The 23,014-nt window shown below is 28.2% G+C and overlaps 6 protein-coding genes across 20 annotated transcripts; 3 read left to right on the top strand and 3 right to left on the bottom strand.

The window, feature by feature from the left end:
- The first annotated feature begins 194 nt into the window (after positions 1–194).
- On the top strand, positions 195–5,315 carry LOC100876829 (putative ATP-dependent RNA helicase DHX34). Of its 2 annotated transcripts, XM_012281864.2 has the most exons (15): positions 200–1,267; positions 1,345–1,511; positions 1,589–1,795; positions 1,863–1,995; positions 2,063–2,211; positions 2,293–2,525; positions 2,599–2,785; positions 2,874–3,068; positions 3,136–3,345; positions 3,421–3,789; positions 3,854–4,029; positions 4,109–4,219; positions 4,312–4,433; positions 4,565–4,823; positions 4,901–5,315. In XM_012281864.2, the coding sequence occupies exons 1-15, from the start codon at positions 568–570 to the stop codon at positions 5,175–5,177; spliced, it is 3,495 nt and encodes a 1,164-aa protein (XP_012137254.2). In that variant the 5' UTR covers positions 200–567; the 3' UTR covers positions 5,178–5,315. The 2 variants fall into 2 exon arrangements, with proteins under 2 accessions (XP_076386653.1, XP_012137254.2); XM_076530538.1 differs by lacking the exons at positions 4,312–4,433; positions 4,565–4,823; positions 4,901–5,315 and having other exon boundaries at positions 195–1,267; positions 4,120–4,219.
- Positions 3,341–6,833, bottom strand: PIG-V (phosphatidylinositol glycan anchor biosynthesis class V). Its single transcript, XM_003701809.3, has one exon. The coding sequence runs from the start codon at positions 6,797–6,799 to the stop codon at positions 5,327–5,329; it is 1,473 nt and encodes a 490-aa protein (XP_003701857.3). The 5' UTR covers positions 6,800–6,833; the 3' UTR covers positions 3,341–5,326.
- polybromo (protein) lies at positions 3,341–22,710 on the bottom strand. Of its 14 annotated transcripts, none has more exons than XM_012281857.2 (30): positions 22,587–22,710; positions 21,472–21,586; positions 21,133–21,378; positions 20,923–21,051; positions 20,663–20,842; positions 20,148–20,592; positions 19,954–20,066; positions 19,791–19,889; positions 19,652–19,714; positions 19,378–19,530; positions 19,142–19,309; positions 18,883–19,049; positions 18,361–18,670; positions 17,385–17,590; positions 16,956–17,295; positions 16,306–16,890; positions 16,081–16,238; positions 15,842–16,014; positions 15,573–15,745; positions 15,389–15,460; positions 14,220–14,402; positions 13,862–13,984; positions 12,778–13,021; positions 12,563–12,713; positions 12,421–12,470; positions 12,225–12,342; positions 8,968–12,135; positions 8,727–8,871; positions 6,840–6,994; positions 3,341–3,544 (listed from the first exon to the last, which is right to left on the bottom strand). In XM_012281857.2, the coding sequence occupies exons 2-27, from the start codon at positions 21,574–21,576 to the stop codon at positions 11,919–11,921; spliced, it is 4,971 nt and encodes a 1,656-aa protein (XP_012137247.2). In that variant the 5' UTR covers positions 21,577–21,586; positions 22,587–22,710; the 3' UTR covers positions 3,341–3,544; positions 6,840–6,994; positions 8,727–8,871; positions 8,968–11,918. The 14 variants fall into 14 exon arrangements, with proteins under 14 accessions (XP_012137247.2, XP_076386644.1, XP_076386645.1 ...); XM_076530529.1 differs by lacking the exon at positions 22,587–22,710 and adding an exon at positions 22,228–22,389 and having other exon boundaries at positions 19,381–19,530; XM_076530530.1 differs by lacking the exon at positions 22,587–22,710 and adding an exon at positions 22,228–22,389 and having other exon boundaries at positions 20,935–21,051.
- LOC100874810 (pyruvate dehydrogenase E1 component subunit beta, mitochondrial) lies at positions 7,155–8,569 on the bottom strand. Its single transcript, XM_003701768.3, has one exon. The coding sequence runs from the start codon at positions 8,272–8,274 to the stop codon at positions 7,198–7,200; it is 1,077 nt and encodes a 358-aa protein (XP_003701816.1). The 5' UTR covers positions 8,275–8,569; the 3' UTR covers positions 7,155–7,197.
- On the top strand, positions 9,360–10,178 carry LOC100876940 (succinate dehydrogenase assembly factor 4, mitochondrial). The gene is made up of 3 exons (XM_003701787.3): positions 9,360–9,501; positions 9,568–9,660; positions 9,918–10,178. Exons 1-3 carry the CDS (start codon positions 9,399–9,401, stop codon positions 10,085–10,087), a joined length of 366 nt encoding a protein of 121 aa, XP_003701835.2. The 5' UTR covers positions 9,360–9,398; the 3' UTR covers positions 10,088–10,178.
- LOC143264254 (uncharacterized) lies at positions 10,361–11,826 on the top strand. The gene is made up of 3 exons (XM_076530552.1): positions 10,361–10,494; positions 10,565–10,666; positions 10,745–11,826. Exons 1-3 carry the CDS (start codon positions 10,365–10,367, stop codon positions 10,882–10,884), a joined length of 372 nt encoding a protein of 123 aa, XP_076386667.1. The 5' UTR covers positions 10,361–10,364; the 3' UTR covers positions 10,885–11,826.
- Positions 22,711–23,014: the final 304 nt, after the last annotated feature.

Genomic DNA, 23,014 nt, shown 5'->3' with positions numbered 1-23,014 from the left:
CGTTTCTAATTTTTAGGAAAAATACGTAAATATTGAATGGACATACTGAAATTATAATAAATACTTTGTGTTTCTTATATTAGAAAAATTTTATATGATTAAGTACACATTTAAAACTAATAAATGCTAATTAAATATAAATGTATTATTGTTATTAAATCTTACCAATCATTTCATTTCAATATTTTTATTGGAAGCTGAATAAACGTCCGGCAAATTAATATGGAATGTGAATAATATTATGTGAATTATTATGTGAATAACATTACAGGAAAGTTTTATACATTGTATGTCAATTATATAATGATATACATCGTATTATTTACATAATACTGTAGACTTTGAAGATCATGGTATGATAGTAAATACATTCAAGTATATATATTTTGTATGTAACGTTCAAAAAATAATAGATGTTACTGTATGACATTGTTCATTTGTGCAATAATTGCAGTTGATAATAAAGATTTAATAAATGAAATTGGTGTTAATATCATGTTTGTAAAGAATACACAAAAATGTTTGTATATCTTTAAGGTTATGGTATGAAAACGCCTTTTATACAGTATGAATTCACAGCACGATTTTGCTAGCAAAAGTAAACGTGAATATCAATATGATGATAGACGAAAAAGAAAGAAAAGTCATAATTCAAAATCACCGCTTAAAATAAGATATAATCAAGAAATTATATCAACTGACAAAGAAAGCAATTTTTCTCAAGTAACTTATAAATCTGATCAAAGTTTCAACAACTTTTATTTTAGTAAATACAAATATGAATTGAACAAAATGTTCTCAGGAAATTTAAGTATAGTACAGGATACTGAAGACTTTTGGAAATTTGTTAATAAATATGAAACTGTGCAAAAGAAACTTAATACTCCTGATACTTCAATTGATTTTTCATTAAATGATATCAGTGTACCAAAAATATATCATAAATTACACTGTATTAATTTTAAACTAAGTTCAAATTTTAATGAGTTATTTGCACGTGTTCCACCGACTGAAACATTAACAAAGAATCAATTACTAAGGTTTCAGAATATAATTATTTTATACTTAGATTTTAAACAGAAAGAAAAATTTGCAAAACTAAAAAAACTTAGAGAATCTCAAACAAATTTACCAGTTCATCAATACAAGCAAGAGATTACAGAGACAATAAAAAAAGAGAGAGTAGTTATTATAGCTGGTGATACTGGTTGCGGAAAGTCCACGCAAGTGCCACAGTATTTATATTCAGCAGGGTTTCAAAAAATTGGTAAGTGTTGAAATTATATAAAGTAAAGCAAAATATTTAATGAAATTTAATTATCTCATTGAAACTATTTTTTATAGCTTGTACACAACCTAGGAGAATAGCTTGTATATCATTAGCTAAGCGTGTTGCTTTTGAAACACTCACTGAGAATTGTAATGAGGTTGGATATCAAATTCGTTTTGAGAAACAAAGAAATCAAGATACTAAAATTACTTTTATAACAGAAGGTCTTTTATTGAGACAGGTAAAAATCGATAATATTATAACTATGTATTAAAATTATGGTATTGTAAATATTAAAATATTATATGTTTCATATAGCTGTCTGGAGAATCTAATTTGTTACCTTATGATGTCATTGTTTTGGATGAAGTGCATGAACGTCATTTACATGGAGACTTTCTTCTTGGCATTATGAAGTGCATTATTAATCAAAAACATGACCTAAAATTAGTCCTTATGTCTGCTACTATTAATATTGAGCTCTTTAGTAATTATTTTGCAAAAGAGGATGTTAAAATAATTCAGGTGAATTTGTAATTATGTGAACTGTTAATTATTTTTTAGTCATTCTTATGATAATTGTTATATATAGGTTCCTGGACGATTGTATCCTATTCAACTAACATATAGACCTATTACAATAGAAGATTTTCGATACAAGAATGATAGATTCAATCCAAGCCCTTACATACAAATAATGCAAATGATTGATCAGAAATATCCAGGTAGAAAATATATTTTGTTAAATAAAATTATATTTTTAATCATATCATTAATAATTCATATTTTCAGCTGATGAAAAGGGTGATTTATTGATATTTTTAAGTGGAATGAGTGAAATTACTGCAGTTGTTGATGCAGCAAAAGAATATAGTCAGAAGAAGAATAATTGGGTTGTCTTACCACTTCATAGTACTTTAGCTATCAGTGAACAAGATAAAGTACGATTTTTCAAATATAGGTTTACTTTAACAAATATTCATATTTATAAATATTATACTATATAAATTATCTTATTGAAGGTATTTGATTATGCACCTGAAGGAGCGAGAAAATGTATAGTATCTACTAATATAGCTGAAACTTCTATTACTATAGATGGAATTAGATTTGTTTGTGATAGCGGGAAAGTAAAAGAAATGAGTTATGATCCATCATGCAAAATGCAACGATTGAAAGAATTTTGGATTAGCAAAGCTAGTGCAGAACAACGAAAAGGAAGAGCTGGTAGAACTGGACCTGGAGTCTGTTATAGGTATTTTAATAAATTCTATAATTTTACATTTAATTATAACATATTAATTTGTGAATGTAATATTTCTACATAGATTATACTCGGAAGAAGAATATATGGCATTAGAAAAATACTCAACTCCAGAATTACAACGTGTGCCTTTAGACTCTTTACTTTTACAAATGATAGCTATGGGGCTTCCAGATGCGCGAAAATTTCCTTTTATAGAACCGCCACCGTCAGAAAGTATAGAAAATTCAATTTTGTCTTTGAAAGAACATGTTAGTATGTTAAAAACTAACTAAATGAACATTATTAATACATATTAAATACAAACTAAAAAATAAATTAAATATTTTTTATCTGTAGGGTGCCCTCACGGATAATGAAAAAATAACATGTATCGGGAAAACACTTGCACGTTTACCTGTCGATATAACAATAGGGAAAATGTTAATAATGGGTTCGGTTTTTCATCAAGTAGAACCAGTATTATCCCTTGCTGCTGCTTTAAGTATACAAACACCATTTACGAATAGAGCATATAGGGATTCAGAATGTGAGGTAATATTAATCTAATTTATACATTTTTTTCAACTTATTATAATTACATACTAATTCAATACTTTAGACATCTAGAAAAAAATTGGAATCTGATCATGGTGACCCAATAACATTACTAAATGCATTTAGAGAATGGTTAGAAGTGAAACAGCAAAATTCCCAAGAATCTAGAGGTACTGGTACTAGCAGCAGAAAGTGGTGTAAAAGAAGAGGCTTGGAGGAACAAAGATTTTATGAAATGATAAAATTAAGAGCACAGTTTAAAGAATTACTTCAGGTAAATTGATATTCATTTATTATTATCAATTTATAAAATCTTCTCTCTTTATTATTTAACACTTATGATTTACAGGATTGTAATTTATTAAAAAATCTTCCAGAACCAAACTCTTCTATGAGCAGTGCAGAACGTGCAATAAGACATGGAGAATTAAAGCTCCTAAAGTCCTTAAAAAGAACTTATAAACAAAGCGAACCTAGAAAGCGGAAACAATTAAAGTTAGAATCATTTGATATACAATTAGAAGATAATGATAACGATGACAAAGAAATTGATATAAAGGATGTTGAATTCCGTATGAGAAATGATCCCAATCAAGTTCAAAATTTATTGATAGCAGCTAGTGCATGTAGTTACAAAGACTTAACAATGTTAAAATTAATATTATGCAGTGGCTTATATCCGCAGTTTGCATGTGCAGATGAATTTAATTATTGTAAGGTAATGTTAATTTGTATTCTTGAAATAATTTAATTAATCAATGATAAATAATATACATTTTTAGTCAATGAGTGAACAATTATTTCATACAAAAGCGAAACCATATATTGCCTTACATCCAATGAGTTTTTTTGGAAATCATCCACAAGTACTACAACTAGAAGAAACTGATATTGTATCGATACCAGGATACAAAAGCAAAAGTCCGGTCAGTCCGAAACATACAATATTAGCATATTTGTAAGTTTTTAACTTATTTTACAGTAACATAAATTATTCTTTTCATTGAACGCATGTTAACTTATCCTCTTACTAATAGATCTCTTTTAGAGACGACAAAGCCTTATTTAGTGAATACACTTCGAATGCCTGCTGCGCAAACGTTACTTTTATTCGCACGTGAAATTGATACAAATAGTACATTTTCAATGTGAGTATATATTATATATATTATACGTGTATGTATGTATATATTTATTTAACAAAAAATTCTAATATATTATATTGCTTTATATTTCATAGAATTGTATGTGATTCATGGTTAGCGTTAGAATTTCCAGTTCCTGATAGTGGTCAAACGTTATTAATGAAAGCTACAAAATTACGGTATAAATGGGACTTTTTATTAAATCAACGATTACAAGGTATTATTTTGATTTTAGTAAAATATTAAAGTATGATGAAAAGATAAAAGATTACTATTTAACGTATATTAAAGAATAAATTAAGAAAAATTAATTTACTAATATTATTAACTATCATAAATATTTTATAGATCCAAACACGAATGATAGTGAGAAACAAGATTTTAGCGAAATTGAATACACTCTTACTCAAGAATTGATTGACTATATGCATACCACAATTCCATATACATTAAAACGACTTTTACCAGCTGATCTTAAAACAATATATACGGGAAGTAATGAAAATAACATATCAATAGATTCCAATCCATTTCAATCTGATTTTGTGGTAATTCCCAATTTAATAAAAGGAGGAGTTTATGTAACAAATATTATTACATATAATTGGTAAATTATTAATAATTAATTGTTATGAATCAACAAGATATAATTTGCAAAATCCATAAACTATAATTTTTTTTTAGTGTGAGGGAAACAGAATGGAGTGATAAGCTTTCTTTAGAAATGTCAGAAACAGAATGGCAATGTCAGAATTGTAATATGCAAGCAATTCTTACAAGTATACAGAAATTGCAGCATCAACAGTCTTGTAATAAACAGCAAACAAATGAAACTGAGAAACGTTCCAACAATGTTAAACGTAAATCTAATGCACAAGCTTACGATTGCCCGGATTGTGCACAAACACTATATTTGACACCAATTGAAATACTTAAACACAGGAAGTCACATATTAAATAAACCTTTTTATACTATAAAAATACATTTTGTATTTGATATACATATATGCAATCGTGTATTTACATCAGTTACAAAGCAATAAAAGTATTATAATATTTATATGTACATATATAAATAATAAATATTTAAATTTTTCAACATGATATAATTTATGTCCATGGTAAGAAGTTAGAAAACATGATACAACCTATACCCGTATATCCTAAAAAGTATAATAATATTAATTTATCTTGCAAAGAATACTTCCTTTGTTTAAAAAAAAATACTTTCCATTTAGAACACGCATTTTCTTCACTTTCATATGCTGTGTCATTATTAGAATCAGATGTATATGTTAAAGCACAATACCAATATATTAATGGACTTGCTGAACATATTAAACGTGTACTGACTTGAATATGTATAAAAAGAATACAAAATACAGTCAAGAATAAACCATGAACAACAAATACTAACATTTCCATCGGATATTTTTTTGTTTTAATTTCTTTTTTGCTTTTAAAATTTTGAATAAATCCAAGTGTACAAAAATATCTTTTATGTTCTAGAAAGTATTCTTTTATACAAGTAATCATAATATAAAGTATTGGAATTGCTAGAACAAAATTTGGTATTTGCTTTACTTCATAGTAATTTAAAAATCCTACATTCCAATATTTTTTCTGTATGTAGGCATATGCTACTGGAATTTTCAAGTTACACCACTCACTATTATTGGTCCCTGCTATTACCAAATTATTTTTAATGCCATAATTTATGATATGTTCAGAAGTAAACATGTAGTTTGAATTAGGAATACAAAACATAATATAATTATGTATTTGTAATAAAATAAATGGAACCATTGATATAATTATTATATTACATATTACACAAATGCTTTTTAAAGTTGTTATTTCATACATAAATTTACTTAATGTTTTTAATGAGAAATTTGGATGTTTTGTTAAGAAACTATGGAATAAACTTTTTAATCTAAAATATATAGGAAATCCAATATTAACCATACCATTTGATCTTGTAAGAATGGACAAGGCTATTGGGAAAGATACATATGGATCTAATTTTATAGATCTTAACATGCTATAATATGATAAATAGACAAATAAAGATTCTGTATAGATAGCAGAAAAGAATATACTTGCTGGATTTATGCAATAAAGTATTGTTGCTTTATATGAAATATTTTTGTCTCTTAATACTATCTTACTAAGATCATAAAATATAATAGCAGATTTAATGAAACATACAAAATTAATTAATACAGCTGCAAGTATGAGAGAACTATTAAAATTCAATACAAAAAATATTTTTTGTATAGGGATAGCAATAATACGAACCAATATAGGGTATAATGGATAAAAAGCTAAGGTGTTTTCATACACATAACCGTATTTTGCAATATGTATAAAATATTCACCATCCCATCGCGAGAGACCACTAAATAATAATGTAATTATATTATCGCATAACGAAACTTGTTCAGAATTACTTATGGGACCTTTGAATGCATCTGCATCATGGTCAGGACACAAAATATTAAAAATAAATTGAAAAATTAAAACAACTATTCTACTAATTATTGCAAACCACAATATCTTTCTTTGTGGGCTGTACATCATTACTAGTTGTATATAAATATGTTCCTTCTATACTACTTACATTAATTATAATTTCAGTTCCATTACAGTACTTTGTGTTAAAGTTATTAATGTATTTTATTCTTTTTAGTTTTCCATTTCATTAAATTGCAGTTATAGTTGCCCATACACCATTTCATCTTCTGCCTTTGTTTTTTATTTTATAGAAATGCATAACTAAAACAAATATTTTAAATTATATGGCATTAATACTTTAGTATTTTTTCAATTACTTCCTTAAGATTAGTATTTTAAGAAAGAAAATGAAGTTATCATTTTTTAATTAACATAGTTCCTGCAAATTATATATCATCATATATAAACATTTGTTAAACAATTTTTTAAGAAGATAAATTTTATTTATAAAACACACAATTAATTTATGTTTTTACACTGCAAATTTTTTTAGCAAAATCTACAATATGATGATCTTTTGGTGTACATTCATATTCAATAGTTTCTGCATATGGCATAGGCACATCAATACCAGTACAACGAACAGCTGGTGCATCAAGCTCAAAAAATACTGGATTTTCCATTACTGTAGCCACAATTTCAGAACCTACTCCACACCTAGGCCACCCTAGCTCTACAGTCATTAATCTATGAGTTTTTGAAATTGATTTAAAAATTGTATCCCAATCTAGTGGCCTAAGAGACCGTAAATTAATTACTTCTGCTTCTATTCCTTGACCTGCTAAAATTTCAGCTGCTTGCATTGTATAGAGAGTAGCTTGGCCATGTGTTGTTAAAGTAATATGTTTTCCAGGTTTTTCAATTTTAGCTTTACCAATAGGTATTGTAAAATCTTTGTCCATAGCTTGATCTGATACAGGAAATTCAATATTGTAAAGCAGTTCACTTTCTAAAACTACAACTGGATCAGGGTCTCGAACTGCAGACTTTATACATCCTCTATAATCTTCACAAGTTGAAGGTGACATAACTTTTAAGCCAGGTACACTCATATACCATGATGCGAAACACTGAGAATGTTGTGCAGCCAAACCTTTAGCATTACCATTTGGACCACGAAATACAACAGGAACAGAATATATTCCTCCACTCATGTAACAGTTTTTAGCAGCCCCATTTACTACACGATCAATGGCTTGCATAGAGAAATTAAAGGTCATAAATTCACATATTGGCCTTAAACCAGCAAGTGCTGCACCAATAGCTATACCACAAAAACCAGCTTCTGTGATAGGTGTGTCAATTAATCTTTTATCTCCATACTTTTTCCAAAGACCTTTTGTTGCTTTATATGCACCATCATATTCTGCAACTTCTTCACCAAGAATAAATACTCTCTCATCACGAGCTAATTCTTCATCAAGAGCAGAGTTTAATGCATCTCTTACAGTCATTTTTTTAATAAATCTATAATTTTGTTGTCGAAATGTACATGATATATTTGATAATATATTATTTTTTGGTCTAGGTAAAAACAACATTGCAAATGCTAAAAATCATGACATGTTCCAAAATTGAAGATTTAGAAGAATGTAACAACATATTCCTTTTCTCTTTTGATATAATGCAGTTTATGCATTAGAATTAGACATCAATTCACAAATATATTAATTTTTTCCACAAATTAATATGACGTTATAAATAAAAATTATACAAGAACTTTTTACGTATAAGTGTTATATACAAATGAATAATTTTTTCATGGCTAGCTTTTCTTTCTCATACAAAAACAGAGAAGCATATAGAAAACAGAAATTTTTTAATTGTAATTTAAGTTGTTTACGATTAATATGCTTCAAATTCATTTTATAAATGGAATTAAATTAAAATATTAAAATCATATATCTAAATGTATTGATAAATATTTTCCTTTTATCAAGGTTATAATAAAGCTCTTTCAAGAAAGTAACAATTGTCAAATATGAAAACTTACCTTTGGTAGTATTCTATACAAAAATATAGCTTTGAATAAATATTAACATTTCTTTATATTTGTTTAAATGGTTGCAGTTTCTATGTTTATTATATTTATATTTTTTTTTTAGAAAAATTTCATTAATATGTACATATTCTTCAACCTATCAATAGAAAATAAATGAAAATAATTACATTAAAAAATAATACAGATTAGATTAACTTTATATATGTTCTTTATACTATTTTTTTAATATTACCTCTTACACATTAAATTCAAAAAATAAAAATTATATATAATTAATGATTTATTATGAAAGATGGAAAACGACCTTCTTTACACAAAAATATATTTATATATATTGATTTTCAGAATTAATTCAGTACTTTCACTTTATTAGCTATATCAAAATGAGATAACGCATATATTCAAGTGCAAAATCTGGCTTCTCTGGGGAAAATAGCAACCAAGGGTAACAGGTTCATGCTTTCGGCAATAACATCCATACATTGGCACGTATTATGCTTAATTTACAGTATTAATTTCCAATTCCATAAATAATAAAATTCTTGATATTACATGCTTACTTTCCATGTTTATTACTGTTTCATTATGTACTTTACATTTCAGAAAGGTAATTCTAGGAACCACATCAGAACGTAGGTTAACACGTTTGTAAATAAAAGCTTAATGATGATTAAGGTTATGTTTACTCGAAACACTCTGGAGTTTAGTAAATTGCTAAAAGCAAATAATAATACTACAAAATCTTCGAATAATCTTTTGTATACAAGTAAGTATTTATGCAACAAGCATGGTACTATATAATTTAATGAATGGAATGCTAATTTTATTTTAGAATTTCAGGTATTGTTTGCAAAGGAAAATGAAACAACTGAAAGTCCAAGGATGCGCGAATTTAGAAAAAAGCTAAGGGAACGGACGCCTATTGGTATATATTTATGTTATTATAAATATTTAGTGCAAAAGTATGATAATATTATTTTAAAACAGTAAATGCTAAATGAGTTACATTCAATTCACGTTCTGTTTGCTCATAAAGTTAAATATGACTCTAATGATAGATTGGATTCTATGTTTCATAAGTTAATAAAATAAATATACATAATTTATTCTATAACTTTTCTTCAAGAATTAGTCTGTATTTTAATAAAATAAATACAGTCAACATAATTCAATGTTTAATAGAGAAATTAGAAGAATTGGAAGAAGGAAAACATCCTTATCAAGAAAAAGAACCATTGAAACCATTTCCAAATGATACTAATCCAGAAACAGGTGAGGTAGGAGGACCCCGTGGACCAGAACCAACTCGATATGGAGATTGGGAAAGAAAAGGCAGAGTAACAGATTTCTAGATACAGAAATTCTAGTCTTTGTAGAAAGATATGTATATAGTATTTAATAATATTGTAGATATAAATAAAGAATTAGAATAAAATATTACAATTTAGGAAAGAATTAAAGATTTAGTATAAAAATAAAAGCTTATTAAATAATATTGAAATTGAATATTTAATATTTGATAAATTTATTGGAAATTATGTACCAATACATACTGTATTTGTATTGTGTTTTGTTAAAACCGTGACAAAAGAATATTGTGAAATTTAATTGTTTTTGCAAATCATTTCAATGATAAATGTAAATATGAATATCTTAAAGTTAGAATTATTTTTAAATCGTATTGGTGCTACTAGGATTAACTGTCTGAATAAAATTTTAGAGGAACAGCCTATGTACACATGCAGGCAATTTGTAACAAGTATGAAGTGTAAAAGTTTTAATTTGTAACACACTTTGATATCTTAACCATGTACATTTCTTGTATTTAGCTACTTTATTAGAAGCTAGTGAATCAAATCCAGGTAATAAAAAAGAAGAATCAATAAGAATGAAACAGTTTCATCAAAAATTAAAATTGCAACCTATACCAAGTAATATAAATAGGACTTGTAAATAGTATGTAGATTGTAAGAAGTAAACATAATTATTATAGATATATATAATAATAGGAGTACCACCAAGGGAACGATTTGTAGATTTGGTACTAGTAGAAATTGATCCAATCAATGGAGAAGTAATAACAGATAGCGAGAAAGATCCAACAAAATGGGGAGATTGGCAACACGGTGGACGAGTGAGTGACTTCTAATAAAAAAAAATATAGTTAATGCATCATTTTGATTTAATAATATAAACATATATTCAAAGTTTGAGAAAAAATTATGATTTGCATCTAAATTGTAAAGATATGTAGAGATTCCATATATCATGTATTGAACTGTTAATGTCAAATGAAATATTTCCTTCACTGCACTATAAGATAATAATTGTTAAATATTTGTCATATATGAAAAAAATGGTTGACAATAAATTGTAGTTAATAAAAATATAATGAATTTCATACAAAATAAAAAAAATTATTTAGAATAATTCAGTTGTTGGTTATGAAGAATTTTTTATACAACTATACTATGAAAGATTTTCATATTTAATTACATACAGCTTAATATCTATTTTAAAATCATAATATTTTCATTTAATAAAATCATTAAAATAGCAATAATAAATTTTAATAATAGCTATTATTTGCTTGACTTTTTACATACAAATTCCATTTAGAAAAGTGAATAAAAAGTGATCTTGTTGTCCATATTAGATTGTTTTCTATAGTGCATTATTTTATATTTACAGTACAATTTCATATTACAATATGAATACAGAAATTTCCAAGTCACACTTTCATGATGCGCGATACACAAAATACAAAATTTGTTTATGAAAAGTTAAAATTAAAAATAGCGAAATATGTACATAGTGGTGATCCTTACATTATAGTTTCGTCCTACTCCTAACAGATCCATAGATGATATATTTAAAAATAACGTTAATAACATGTTTCAGTGAAAAAATTAAAATTAACCTTTTCCAAACTGAATTATTTGTAATTAATACAAGGCAGATCTTTAAAAATTTCTTAAGTCAATTTCCTAGTATCTTAGCTTATACATCGGAAATCAGTAAACACTGCTGTAAGAATTGTAAAATGAGAAAAATGATCTAGAAGTATAAATAAACTCATATTCAAATAATAGTTTTCAGTCTTTCATCTAGCATCGACGGACCTGAAAATTGTTTTAAGGTTGCATCGAATATTAAAGATTATAGATCTTAACGAATTATAAGCTATAAAGTTTTATTAATGGCTAACACATCTCTCATCATCATGTTCTTAAGCGTCCATAATGCATTCACCACATTTCCATGGTTGCCCACGCCATTACCTAGCCATTCAACGGGTAATTTTGTTACATCAGGAATTTGTGTATTATCAGGATTAGCGTTCATTTGTTTATCCCAATTTGATATGTATCGATTTTCTACATTTAATGCTTCAATGTACCTACAAAATAAATAAAAACATATTTCAGGAAATGCATAAATTGAACTAAAATTATGACAGAAAAATATTAAAAATAATAATTAATTTACCGTAAGTAGGCATCCGAATGTAATACACGACTTGGTCTTGGAGGAACAGCAACGAACATTGGTTCAGGTTGTTTAATGACTGGTATATTGCTTGTTTGTGTCGCGGCTGCTGACGTTTCTGTAGTAAAATAAATGCACGCATAAAAATATGAAAGATATAAATAGTAATTACTTTATATTTGTTCAAAAAAATTACCTGTTTCCATTGGTGGCAATACTGTAGGACCTTTTGATGCCATGTAGTTTCTTTAATACAAATTAAAAAAATATAAATAAGAATGAAACATATATCATATTATGAACTTATAAATATATGAAGCTAGTAATATTTAACTTACTTGCTTCTTTCTGTAGGGGGTATAATACGTCCATTTGATTTAAGAATATGAACTTCTTTAACATGCCTTGCAAGTCTTTGTACACTTGGAAATGGAGGTACAGATTTTTTTGTACGACCACAACCACGCCATTGGCATTGAAATTCTACATCTGTTAAAATATAAGTTTTAAACCTTTATTTTTAATAGTATTAAAAACAATATGATATACTTACCACTAGGGGCGTTAATAAAAGATGATTGAACATGTCCATTTTGCTCAGCAATACAATGGTCAATACAATCAGTCATATCTTCAAATTGCCAATCACAATTATCCCAACAACATTCATACACTACATCTTGTAAAGCGTTAGTGCCTACTGAAACAGCGTTTCCTTTAAGTTGTCCGCCATCCTCGTTCATTTTAATTGCTCTTTCTTCCCATGCTTGTTTTTCTCCTGCTGGCAGTTTTCTCCACTGAAATTGAAAAAATACATTTTGTACATCTTTTTCTTCTATTCTAATAACTTGTTTAGAGAACAGTTTTTCAAACCTTTTTCATTATCGAATCTAGAAAATGATAAAAGTTATTTTCAATCATAGCTATTTTTCATTTACAATACAGTCTCGCTATATGGCCTGTTGAGCGAGTTCTATTTTGTATGGATTTTCATGCATAGTAACACTTAGAAAGAGATGTAGAAACTTAATCTTTATAAATATTCATATTTAGACATAGAAATCTTGAATTTACAAAATTTCAAAATATAAAGATGACATTTTCAAATTCAGAAATTTAGAATTGTTTAAACTTAAACTTGATATGAAAATGTAGAAATTTTCAAGTTTCTGGCTATAAACTGATAACGGAAGTGCTTTGAAAATCAAGCGCCGCAGAGAAAGAGTTCCGTTCATATAGTTACTCCTACAAATTTTCCCGCTTCCACAGTTCCGTTTAGGACTAGATAACAAGATCCCACTGTGTATTTAAATATTTACATAATTAGTATTTGATGAGTGCGTTTATGTAAGTTCCATAGATTGCGTACAGTATTTACATTTAAATAATAACTTTTATCATAGTAATAACATCTGTTGTCTTGATGAGAAAATCATGAGTAGTAGCCTCGAAATAAACGTAAGGTATTTGAAAGAAAGATGAAGCATGCAGAATGATATAATCCCTCAATAGCATTTCATAAAAGAATTCGGTAACTTTCCTTCATAATATTATACTTGAAACATTTAATCTGCATACTTTCCTTCTTCTATAATTTCTTATAGTAAACTACAAAATCAACAGTAAAAAATAAATACCTCGTTACCAACAATTCTGCTAATCTCCCCAAAGGATGATTCAGGATTGTTTTGTGTAATCTGCGTTCGCATTTTACTCGAATATAAAATATAGCCCGTAACTAATTTCTTACCCGCCGTTTTCTAAACAGAGGAAAACACAAATTATAATGTCACCGTTTTACAGTAACGAATACTGATATTATACCTTCACGGATAAAACATCTAATCGTCATTCTAATGTTAAATAACAATGCTGAAACGGTGCAAAAACAAAAAATATGCTGGCATATTTTTCTAAATAAAAAATAAAACGAAACAAATAAAATGAAATATATAATCAAGTTGTAAAAAATAATAATGTCACGATAAGGCCTACCTTTTTAGTCGACACAGGTGTTTGAGTATTGGAGAGCACCGGTTGAGCTTCTGCAGATCCAACGGACGGTGGACCACCAGCGTCCATGCTGTCCTCCCCAACTCCTACTCCTACTCCCACTCCTAATCCTACTCCCATGCCTAGTACATCGGGTTCCAGCTTCGGTAACAATGGTGATGCTTCCTATACCATTTACGTTATTATCCGTTACCGAATGTAATGTCATGAATATTTTTTGATCAATTTTACATCAATATAATACTTTTGTATAATCTTATCAATTATATAAACTTTTCTTTGTCACAGAAATTACGAGAGATTTATAAATATTGTTTGCAGTATAAGTTAATGGTATTAGCAATATAAAATATTTCAGTATAGCTTTTTTCCATAGGAATATGTTTCAGAAGTAACAACCGAGTGTCTTTATACTTCTACATTGTCCAAATGAACTTATTTATTGGCCTTTAATGTCTCTCTGGATCATTATTTCGTATTTTTCGAGTCAACAGCACATGGCCACCTATCTTTAGGTGGATCGTGCCCAAGTTAGCTTGCTTAACTTCGGTGATCTTACGGGTACCGGTAGAGCCTACGTGGCTAAGGCCGTTGACAATATTTCAACTGAATTTTTTGTAAGTGTTCTAAAAACTTGATATTAGTATTTTATGCATACATTCCATTTAAAGTAAAATGCCTCATTTTTGCATTATTTGGGTTAGAGTGACATGGAAGCGAGACTCTTTGGTGGTATTCTATGTACATCGTATATATATGTACATATATATGGATAAACCCAACAGGTGCTCTGAATTGAAATTCACGAAAAACAATGTATAGTTCTATTAAATGCTGCATAGAACAATATACTTCCATGAAAAAATACATATTTAAATAAAAAAGAAAAACAAACAAGTAGAAAGAGAAACAGAAAAGTGAATATGCCGGCATAAGATGAAAAGCATGCTCAGATATGAATTAATACAAGATTTTTATCACGTGCAAGTCATATTTGAGTATTACAAACAGCATATGGTTATGATTTTATTTCATGATATTTAAAATTCTTATTAATTTACACATGAGCTTGCATATGATTTTAAGAGAACATGCATTTCTGTAACATTGTTAACAGATGAAACTTAACAATAGTTAACGATAGAAATTACCATTTCAAATTGAGCTGAGCTAGGAGTGACAGACTTGACTTGATTTTGCGTCTGAGCCACATCGCCTGGAACCTACAACACACACATCACATGCGAAGCAATTATATTCAGTTAGTTGCATATCAAATGACAGGCTATTTATTGTTATTACATTTTTGTGTTGAATGTTAAATAAATTTCTTACTTTAGCAGGATTAATAGGCCTTCGGAAAAAGTAAATTTCGTCCTCGGTCACTGCTGTACCATGATTAAATTTTTTTAAACCTTCTGGTCCAAGTTTTTTCATGAGACTTTTACTTTCATCATATAAAGATTCACAAATATATACATCATCTTCTGGAATCTCAGTGGGTCGACCTATGCAAGTATGTGAATTTGAATTCAATATTTTCATAACATGTACATTTATTAATTATGGATTAATAAATTTGTATTATTCTGTTATGAACTTACTACAAATGTAGTCTCCGTATTCAAGTACAGCACATTTCCCAACAATGGCTACAATAGGATGAGTACCATCTACTGTAGATAGGAATAGTTCTTGCTTATAAAATAACTTGGTAGGAGTATGTGGTACTTCTGCAGGCATTAATAACCATGGCCCCTTAAAGTAACACTTCCCACTAAAAGAAATAAATAATTATTTAGATTTATATATACACCATTTACCTCTAAAATAAATCACTTACTCCTTTGTCGACCATATAGCATCAATTTGTGCAATTTGTTGCCTGCCTCCATCAGTTGCTACATAAACAAAGTCTCCAGTTTTTACAGAACCCGCACATGTATTATATTGCTCATAGTAGGTATTTTCTGTGTCGTCTGGATTATATAATATTACATTCTACAAAATAGTTATTATGAATTAAAAATTTAGCTACAAAATTGTGAAATTAATTCTAACTGCTTACAGGTCTCTCTTTTTCCATTAATTTCTCCCCTTCTTCTAATTCAGCAATTTCTTCTTTATGCTTTTCTAATCTTTCTTTATATACTGATATCACTCGCTTTGGTTCTAATGGTTTTTCTCGCGGAATTAGTTTTAAATGATCTGGATCAAAATTCCAGACTTTGATTTTTTTAAAAGCCCTTGCTTTTGTAGAATATCGTGATTCACAAACATATACATCTTTTTCTAAGAAACCTTCCGGTTGCATTCTAAAATAATCTTTAACACTTAAAACACAACACCTTCCAGCAACTTTAGCCAAAGGTACAGCAACATGAGCATCACTTTTAAATAATTCTTTATCAAGAAATTTTCTAGATGCTACATGATAAGTTTCACTTGGCCTATAAAATAAATTGCCATACAACATTTGATGACCTTCTGTATTAGTCCATAATCGTTCTATAAGAACTACACTATACTCCATGCCGCGTTCGGTAGGTTCTACATATGCAAAATCACCAGCTCTATACACTTCTTGATTAAAACTCATTGAACCACCATTATCACTATTATTTGTTTCTGTATTGGTATTTGTTTCAGAATCCTAAATAAATAAAATCAAAATATTTAACAAACAACAATCTAATATAAAGCATTGCAGAAACATACTTTTGCCTCATTTCCATCACAACTTTCATCTTCATTGGGTGAAGATAATTCCTGTTGTTGCTTCACACGTTTCAGTTCTGCAACTTGAGTAGACAGGTCTAGAAGTGTGTAGTTCAATGCAGGTGAATGTAATAAATCTCCACCACGAGTTACTTCATCCCGAGTACGTAAAAAAAATGCTTGAAGCTCTACACTATCTTCAAAAGGTTGTGAGTCCGTACGTGATAACCTTCTAGCTCTTTCTAAGCAAGTAAATACATCTTCTTGGAACCGATCTAATCGTTTATATACACCACGATCTAATCTTCTTTTAATTAAATCCAGTGATAAACCTCGTACCCTAATATGGAAAAAAGAAAAATTTATTTCAACCCAACTGATAATAAGCAATTATTAAATAATTCTTGATTTAAATAACAAATAACAGACTTCTTTTCATCAATAATATCATGTTCTGGAAGTTCCGCCATAGAATCTGAATAACATCTTCCTTCTTCATCTTGATGGTTATAAAGTGCAGTAAAAATTGTTGCTAATATTTCTTGAATTGCAGCTGACACGTCTGGTACGCTTTCATCATCTTCACTTAATTGTAATTTTGTTTGAAGAACTAATCGTTGTAATATTAATGCATCCTAGAATAACACAGAATTATATATTAAATTTATAAATATCTTGTAGACAAACAAAAACATCTGTGAAAAAAGGTGATATTCTGAAAGAACTAAGTTAGTTGTTTACTTCTGTTCCATTCTTCTTGCATTTTTTTGATAAACGTTGATCTACTTCTTTATCTCTCATTAAACGAATAAAACAGGATCGAACTTTCGTTGGCTTTTGTAGTAAAACATTATTTTCATTATTACTGTTTCCCTGTTCAAACATTATGAACAGAGCACACACACAAAAAACTTGTAAAGAAAATCACTTCTACAATTATTTACTGAACACCTCTCCATGTACTAAATATATAATTATTTAGGTAAAACTACATATCCACTGACAAAAATTAGTTACTTTATCAAATTCTTATGCAGAACTATATCAAACGACGAAGCAACGAAGGAAGCTTACTTCACGTAACCTCAAAAACTATGATCGTAAACACATCGAGCTTTCCATGTTTTAGCGCGAAATTTCAATTGAACATTTATACAGTAAAACTAAGATTCTACAAATTCAATTTAATTTTAAATATGAATATGATAATAATTACAATGTTTAGTAATATTTAATATCATTAAACAATGTATATTAAATAATTTATCTTTATCTTTTTTTACATTTAGAATTATTAAAATAGATTAAAAGCTACAACTTTTTGTTATGTTCCAAAAAACAATAATTTATTTAAAACTTTATATTACCTTTAAATAAATATTTAAAAATATAATGATATACAAACCTTATATATTTGTGAATCGGGTTCATTATATTTGCAAGCATTGTCAAACATTAATATAAAATCTGATACGAGCTCGTCCAAACTTTCATATCCATTATTTTTTAAGGTTGAAGCAATTTTTTCCATATTTATTGGTTGTTTTATAACTTCATAATAGTCGGGATACTCATTTTTATTTGGTAATTTCATAAAAATTAAAGATAATTGTCTCCCTTTTGCATCGTGATAATCCTTTATAGTATCATACATAGTTTTTAATTTTTGTAAATGTAGTGGTACAACTTTTTTAGGTCTCCTATGTAATGGTAAACTATGTAATTATAAACTTTTGTAATTAAACCCATGTATTATTTTTGTACTTATATACAGAATGTCCCAGATATTTGGAAACTACTGATTCTTCAAATCAAAATAAATTGGGATGTTCTATACCGTTGTACAATCTATAATTTTATTTCTATATGTGTGTGTTCTGGTTTTACAACTTTTGGGACATCCTATATATTTAAATGTATTACGTACCCAACATTTCTAGTAGGCGTAGATGCACTGGATTTAGTAGGTTTTGGTGTCTCTGGCAAAGGACCTAACTCTTTTACTTTATCCATTAAGACCTTTTCTAAAGTATTTGCATCTTCATATATCAAAGAACCTTCTTCATTATATTGACGACAGTTATTAAACATTAACTGATAAGAAAAATATGATAGAAAATACAATAAAAAATATTTAGTTAAGTAGACGAAACATATATTTTAATACAACACTATATGAAATATACCTTAAAATCTTGTATTAATTCGTTTTCACTTTGATATTTCTCTGCTTTAATGTTAGCTTCAATCGCTAACATATCAATAGGTTCTGCTATTACTTGGTAATAATCTGGATATAATTTTTTAGAAGGTTTTTCCATGAACATTAACATTGGTTGTCGACCATCTTCACACTGTAATATAATAAATAACTCTATATTGATAAGTTTCAGTTTTAATATCTCAAGTTGGAATTACTTACAACGTATTCCATGACACATTTAACTAGGGCATACAATCTCCTCTTCAGCGGAATATTGTCTTTATATTTTCCACGTGTTAATAAATTTGAAGCACGTTTAATAAGTTTAGGTTGTTGAGAATTATTTTCAAATTCACTATCTGAATCTGAATCCTGAAATATAATTTAGAGTAATTGAAATATGTTCAAAAATATTCATGTGCTAAAATAATTTTTTCATATAATATTTTAGTACACTAAATAATATATTATACCTCGATAAAGTTGTATTTACCTGATCAAATTCTAATAATTCTTGCACCTTTTCTTGCATAATTTTCTGCAGTTTTACAGCACACTTTAACATAAAACAATAAAACTAAGTAATATGAACTAAGAACATAGATTTGTTTAAATCAATTGACGTTTATTACCTTGTATAATCTAGATGTATGAATATTATACTTCTTTGCATTTTCAAACATAATATTCATATCCCCAGCCACTTCACTAACAGTACCATATTCACCTTTCTAAAATAATTAGAAATTAAATAAAAATAATTTAGAGAAGACAGAATTATATTATTTTCACTACCTTTATCTTCGTACGAATTTGTAATAAAGAAATAGGGTTCTTAATCATTTTGTAATAGTCAGGATATAACCTCTTTGATGGCAGTTTCCAGAAGTATTCACTCATTCTAACTCCTATGTAAATCACAAAAATGTAATTAATATTATTACTAAAAAACATTATTAATAAAAGCATTATATAAATCATTTAAGTACCCTGATTATTAGGTGCTGTTCTTATAGTTTGAAACAGTTGCCATTGTGGATTGTCAGCTTCTTCAGTTTCTGCAGGTTCTTCTTCTTCATCATCACTTTCATCATCTTCATCTGGTAATGACGCAGTTTGAGCTATTAAAGATTGTGCCATTGTGCGACTTCCTCTTTTACTTCTCGTTGATGGAGCAGTTGTTGCAATTTTTGGAATACAGCTACTTAATCCAGTATCCTGTTTTTTTGTTGCAGCAGTAATAATCTTTTTTAAAAGTTTAGCATCTTTATAAATTTGAGAGCCAGGTTCATTAAACTGACATGCATTACGACACATTAGCATTAAATCTTTTTCCATATCTGTAATGGTACTATAAGCTGCTTCTTGAATTTTTCTAGCAACTGTTTTCAGATCTACTGGTGTCTCAATTACGTCGTAATATTCTGGATACAACTAAAAATGCAACATTATTTATATATAAGTTTGAAAAAATAATATTAATACTTCATCAATAAGTAATCACTTTTTTAGATGGTTTCAGTTGAAACATTGTATGCAATGGCCTATTATTATCAGCTGGATCTGTTGCTGTCATAACTGCTGCAAATAAATCTTCAAACTGTTGTATTGTCTCTTCATCAGGATTCGTTGAACTTTCAGATGTATCTTCTGTATCTTCTTGTTTTAATGTAGCTTTCCGAGCCTACAAAATTAATATTATTCAAGTTACTTGCTAGTTAAAGTATATGTATAATAGCTAATATATTTTACACTGCTCCTTACCAATCGTGCTACCTTTAGAATAAGTTTTCCTTTGGGTTCTGGATCTTCATATTCTTCCATAATACGGTTTTTTGTATTTACACATAATTCCCAAAGTTCAGTAGCATCTTTATATTCAGGAGATGTACGCTGTGCATAAAAAGTTAAAGAGATTAAAATATTAATCTAATCTAATATACATACATGTTAATTTAATTCAACATCTATTACCATATAAAAAGCTTTTGCATTATTAACCATAAGTTGAATATCAGCAGCTAAATCATCCATATCCCTATACTCATCTGTTTTTAATTTTTGTTGAACCTTTAATAGGTCTATAGGATTTGTTACAACTTCATAATATCCTGGTTCTTGTCTACGTTTAGGCACACGTATAAATGCATCACATAACAATGTCCCATCTTCTTTCTTTTGATTTCTTAATACGTCATATAATTGTTGACACAAATCACTCTAAATATTTTAAATAAAATAAATATCAAAGTTTAATATTCAATTAATTATAAAGACTTTTAACACTTAAGCATCTACGACAAAACAACTTACGGGGTCTAATTTTTTTCGCCTTTTAGTGGGTTCACGTGGTACTTCATCGCCATCATCTTCTGTTCCTCGACTTGCAACTGAAGATGTTCTACGGCGCTTGTTCATTTTAAGTAATCTTGAAAAAGTATGAAAAATAAATATATGTGTAAATATAAAAACAATATTGTTTCAAATTAATATACAGCTACTGCATTACAATTCCTTATTTCAGTCATAATATCATAAAGGATATTAACAGGAAAGAGTAACTGCATGTTATGCCTAGCTAATACAATATAATTACATCACTGTAATGCAGATGACTAAGTTGCAATTGTAAATCCTATGGAGAGGAATTTTATATACAATATGTCAATTTACTAAATATGTTATTTCACAAAGAGATTCCTTGGCGTACGCATTCGGTATGAAAATAACTCAGATACACAACCGCAGCTAAGAAAATTTCGCCGCCATGATATGTCGCCACTGTGCTTTAAAATACAGAAGCATACAGTATTTCAATTTTTGCGTATACTTAATACTACAAATGAACTTATTTTATTTACAATAGAACACAAAAATTGTGGCACAATCATATCTGAATAACTGATGGAATAATTAAAGGATATCATCAGTTTACAATAAATGCTTGCTTAACTAAAATTTGCCGCCATATCAAAGCCCCACTGAATCTTTGAACATAACTCGTCTATAAATATTATCATTTACTTTTTAAGGCATTTGTGCTATCGTTCATTTGAAATCGTCACCTACCGTTAAAATATGTATAAAAGGTTCTTTATTAATATACAACATGTAAAATAAAAACGTTACAAATGTATTACACTTTTCATATGCAACACACGATGACACACGACTTGGCTAACGCCATGCCGTAAGCAACCGCGGGTTTATACCCGCACGAACTACGTATACGATCCTATAGCCAGAATTAGAGACCATTTCATGTGACTTTTCGTTTATAAATTCACCTGGTCGATAAAGTAGATATATTTTAACGTTTTATACACATTTTTAACCAGATTCCATGCATTATTAATAACTGTCATAACAAAATTTGCATTACAGAAAACTGTATCGTAAATAGTGGTTATAAAAAGCATCTAGCTTACTATTATATTTCTAGCAAAATAAATGTATTTCTTAGAGAAAACGATGGAACACTTAAATGAAATAAAATTTTTTGAAATTTTCCATCTGCAAATATTAAACAGATATCACAATCATTTAAACACCGATCGTTAGATACAAATTATATATCGATAGTTTATAATTCGATATCTTTATATACATAGTTCTTAGTATAGTAGAATGTACTTTTTTCGCGCATCTTGGCTAAGTTCAAATGGCTTTTCACCATCAGTATGATGACAATTTATTGTCTACTTCTCATTTTCAATTCATATACATGGTAAGCAAAAATACATAAATAACAGAAAGAAATTGACTTAAAGTAGTATACTAAATAAAAGATCACTGGATATACTAATCTTGCAGTCAAAAATGTCCTTAGAACGCATGCGCACTACCAACCAATCAG

This window comes from Megachile rotundata, chromosome 4 (genome assembly GCF_050947335.1).
Source record: "Megachile rotundata isolate GNS110a chromosome 4, iyMegRotu1, whole genome shotgun sequence".
Taxonomy (NCBI): domain Eukaryota; kingdom Metazoa; phylum Arthropoda; class Insecta; order Hymenoptera; family Megachilidae; genus Megachile; species Megachile rotundata.
Note: the sequence above shows the minus strand (reverse complement) of the source record. Positions and strands in the feature narration are given on the sequence as shown.

Bases quoted from the DNA above. Each gene is read 5' to 3' on its own strand.
- LOC100876829 (XM_012281864.2), top strand. From the start codon at position 568: ATGAATTCACAGCACGATTTTGCTAGCAAAAGTAAACGTGAATATCAA. The intron at 1,796-1,862 runs GTGAATTTGTAA...TGTTATATATAG, and splicing joins AGGATGTTAAAATAATTCAG to GTTCCTGGACGATTGTATCC. The intron at 2,212-2,292 runs GTACGATTTTTC...ATCTTATTGAAG, and splicing joins CTATCAGTGAACAAGATAAA to GTATTTGATTATGCACCTGA.
- PIG-V (XM_003701809.3), bottom strand. From the start codon at position 6,799: ATGATGTACAGCCCACAAAGAAAGATATTGTGGTTTGCAATAATTAGT.
- LOC100874810 (XM_003701768.3), bottom strand. From the start codon at position 8,274: ATGTTGTTTTTACCTAGACCAAAAAATAATATATTATCAAATATATCA.
- LOC100876940 (XM_003701787.3), top strand. From the start codon at position 9,399: ATGATGATTAAGGTTATGTTTACTCGAAACACTCTGGAGTTTAGTAAA. The intron at 9,502-9,567 runs GTAAGTATTTAT...ATTTTATTTTAG, and splicing joins GAATAATCTTTTGTATACAA to AATTTCAGGTATTGTTTGCA. The intron at 9,661-9,917 runs GTATATATTTAT...AATGTTTAATAG, and splicing joins AAGGGAACGGACGCCTATTG to AGAAATTAGAAGAATTGGAA.
- LOC143264254 (XM_076530552.1), top strand. From the start codon at position 10,365: ATGATAAATGTAAATATGAATATCTTAAAGTTAGAATTATTTTTAAAT. The intron at 10,495-10,564 runs GTATGAAGTGTA...TCTTGTATTTAG, and splicing joins ATGCAGGCAATTTGTAACAA to CTACTTTATTAGAAGCTAGT. The intron at 10,667-10,744 runs GTAATATAAATA...ATATAATAATAG, and splicing joins AAAATTGCAACCTATACCAA to GAGTACCACCAAGGGAACGA.
- polybromo (XM_012281857.2), bottom strand. From the start codon at position 21,576: ATGAACAAGCGCCGTAGAACATCTTCAGTTGCAAGTCGAGGAACAGAA. The intron at 16,891-16,955 runs GTATGTTTCTGC...TTATTTATTTAG, and splicing joins GTGATGGAAATGAGGCAAAA to GATTCTGAAACAAATACCAA. The intron at 14,403-15,388 runs GTAATTTCTATC...TAAATGGTATAG, and splicing joins GCTCAGCTCAATTTGAAATG to GAAGCATCACCATTGTTACC.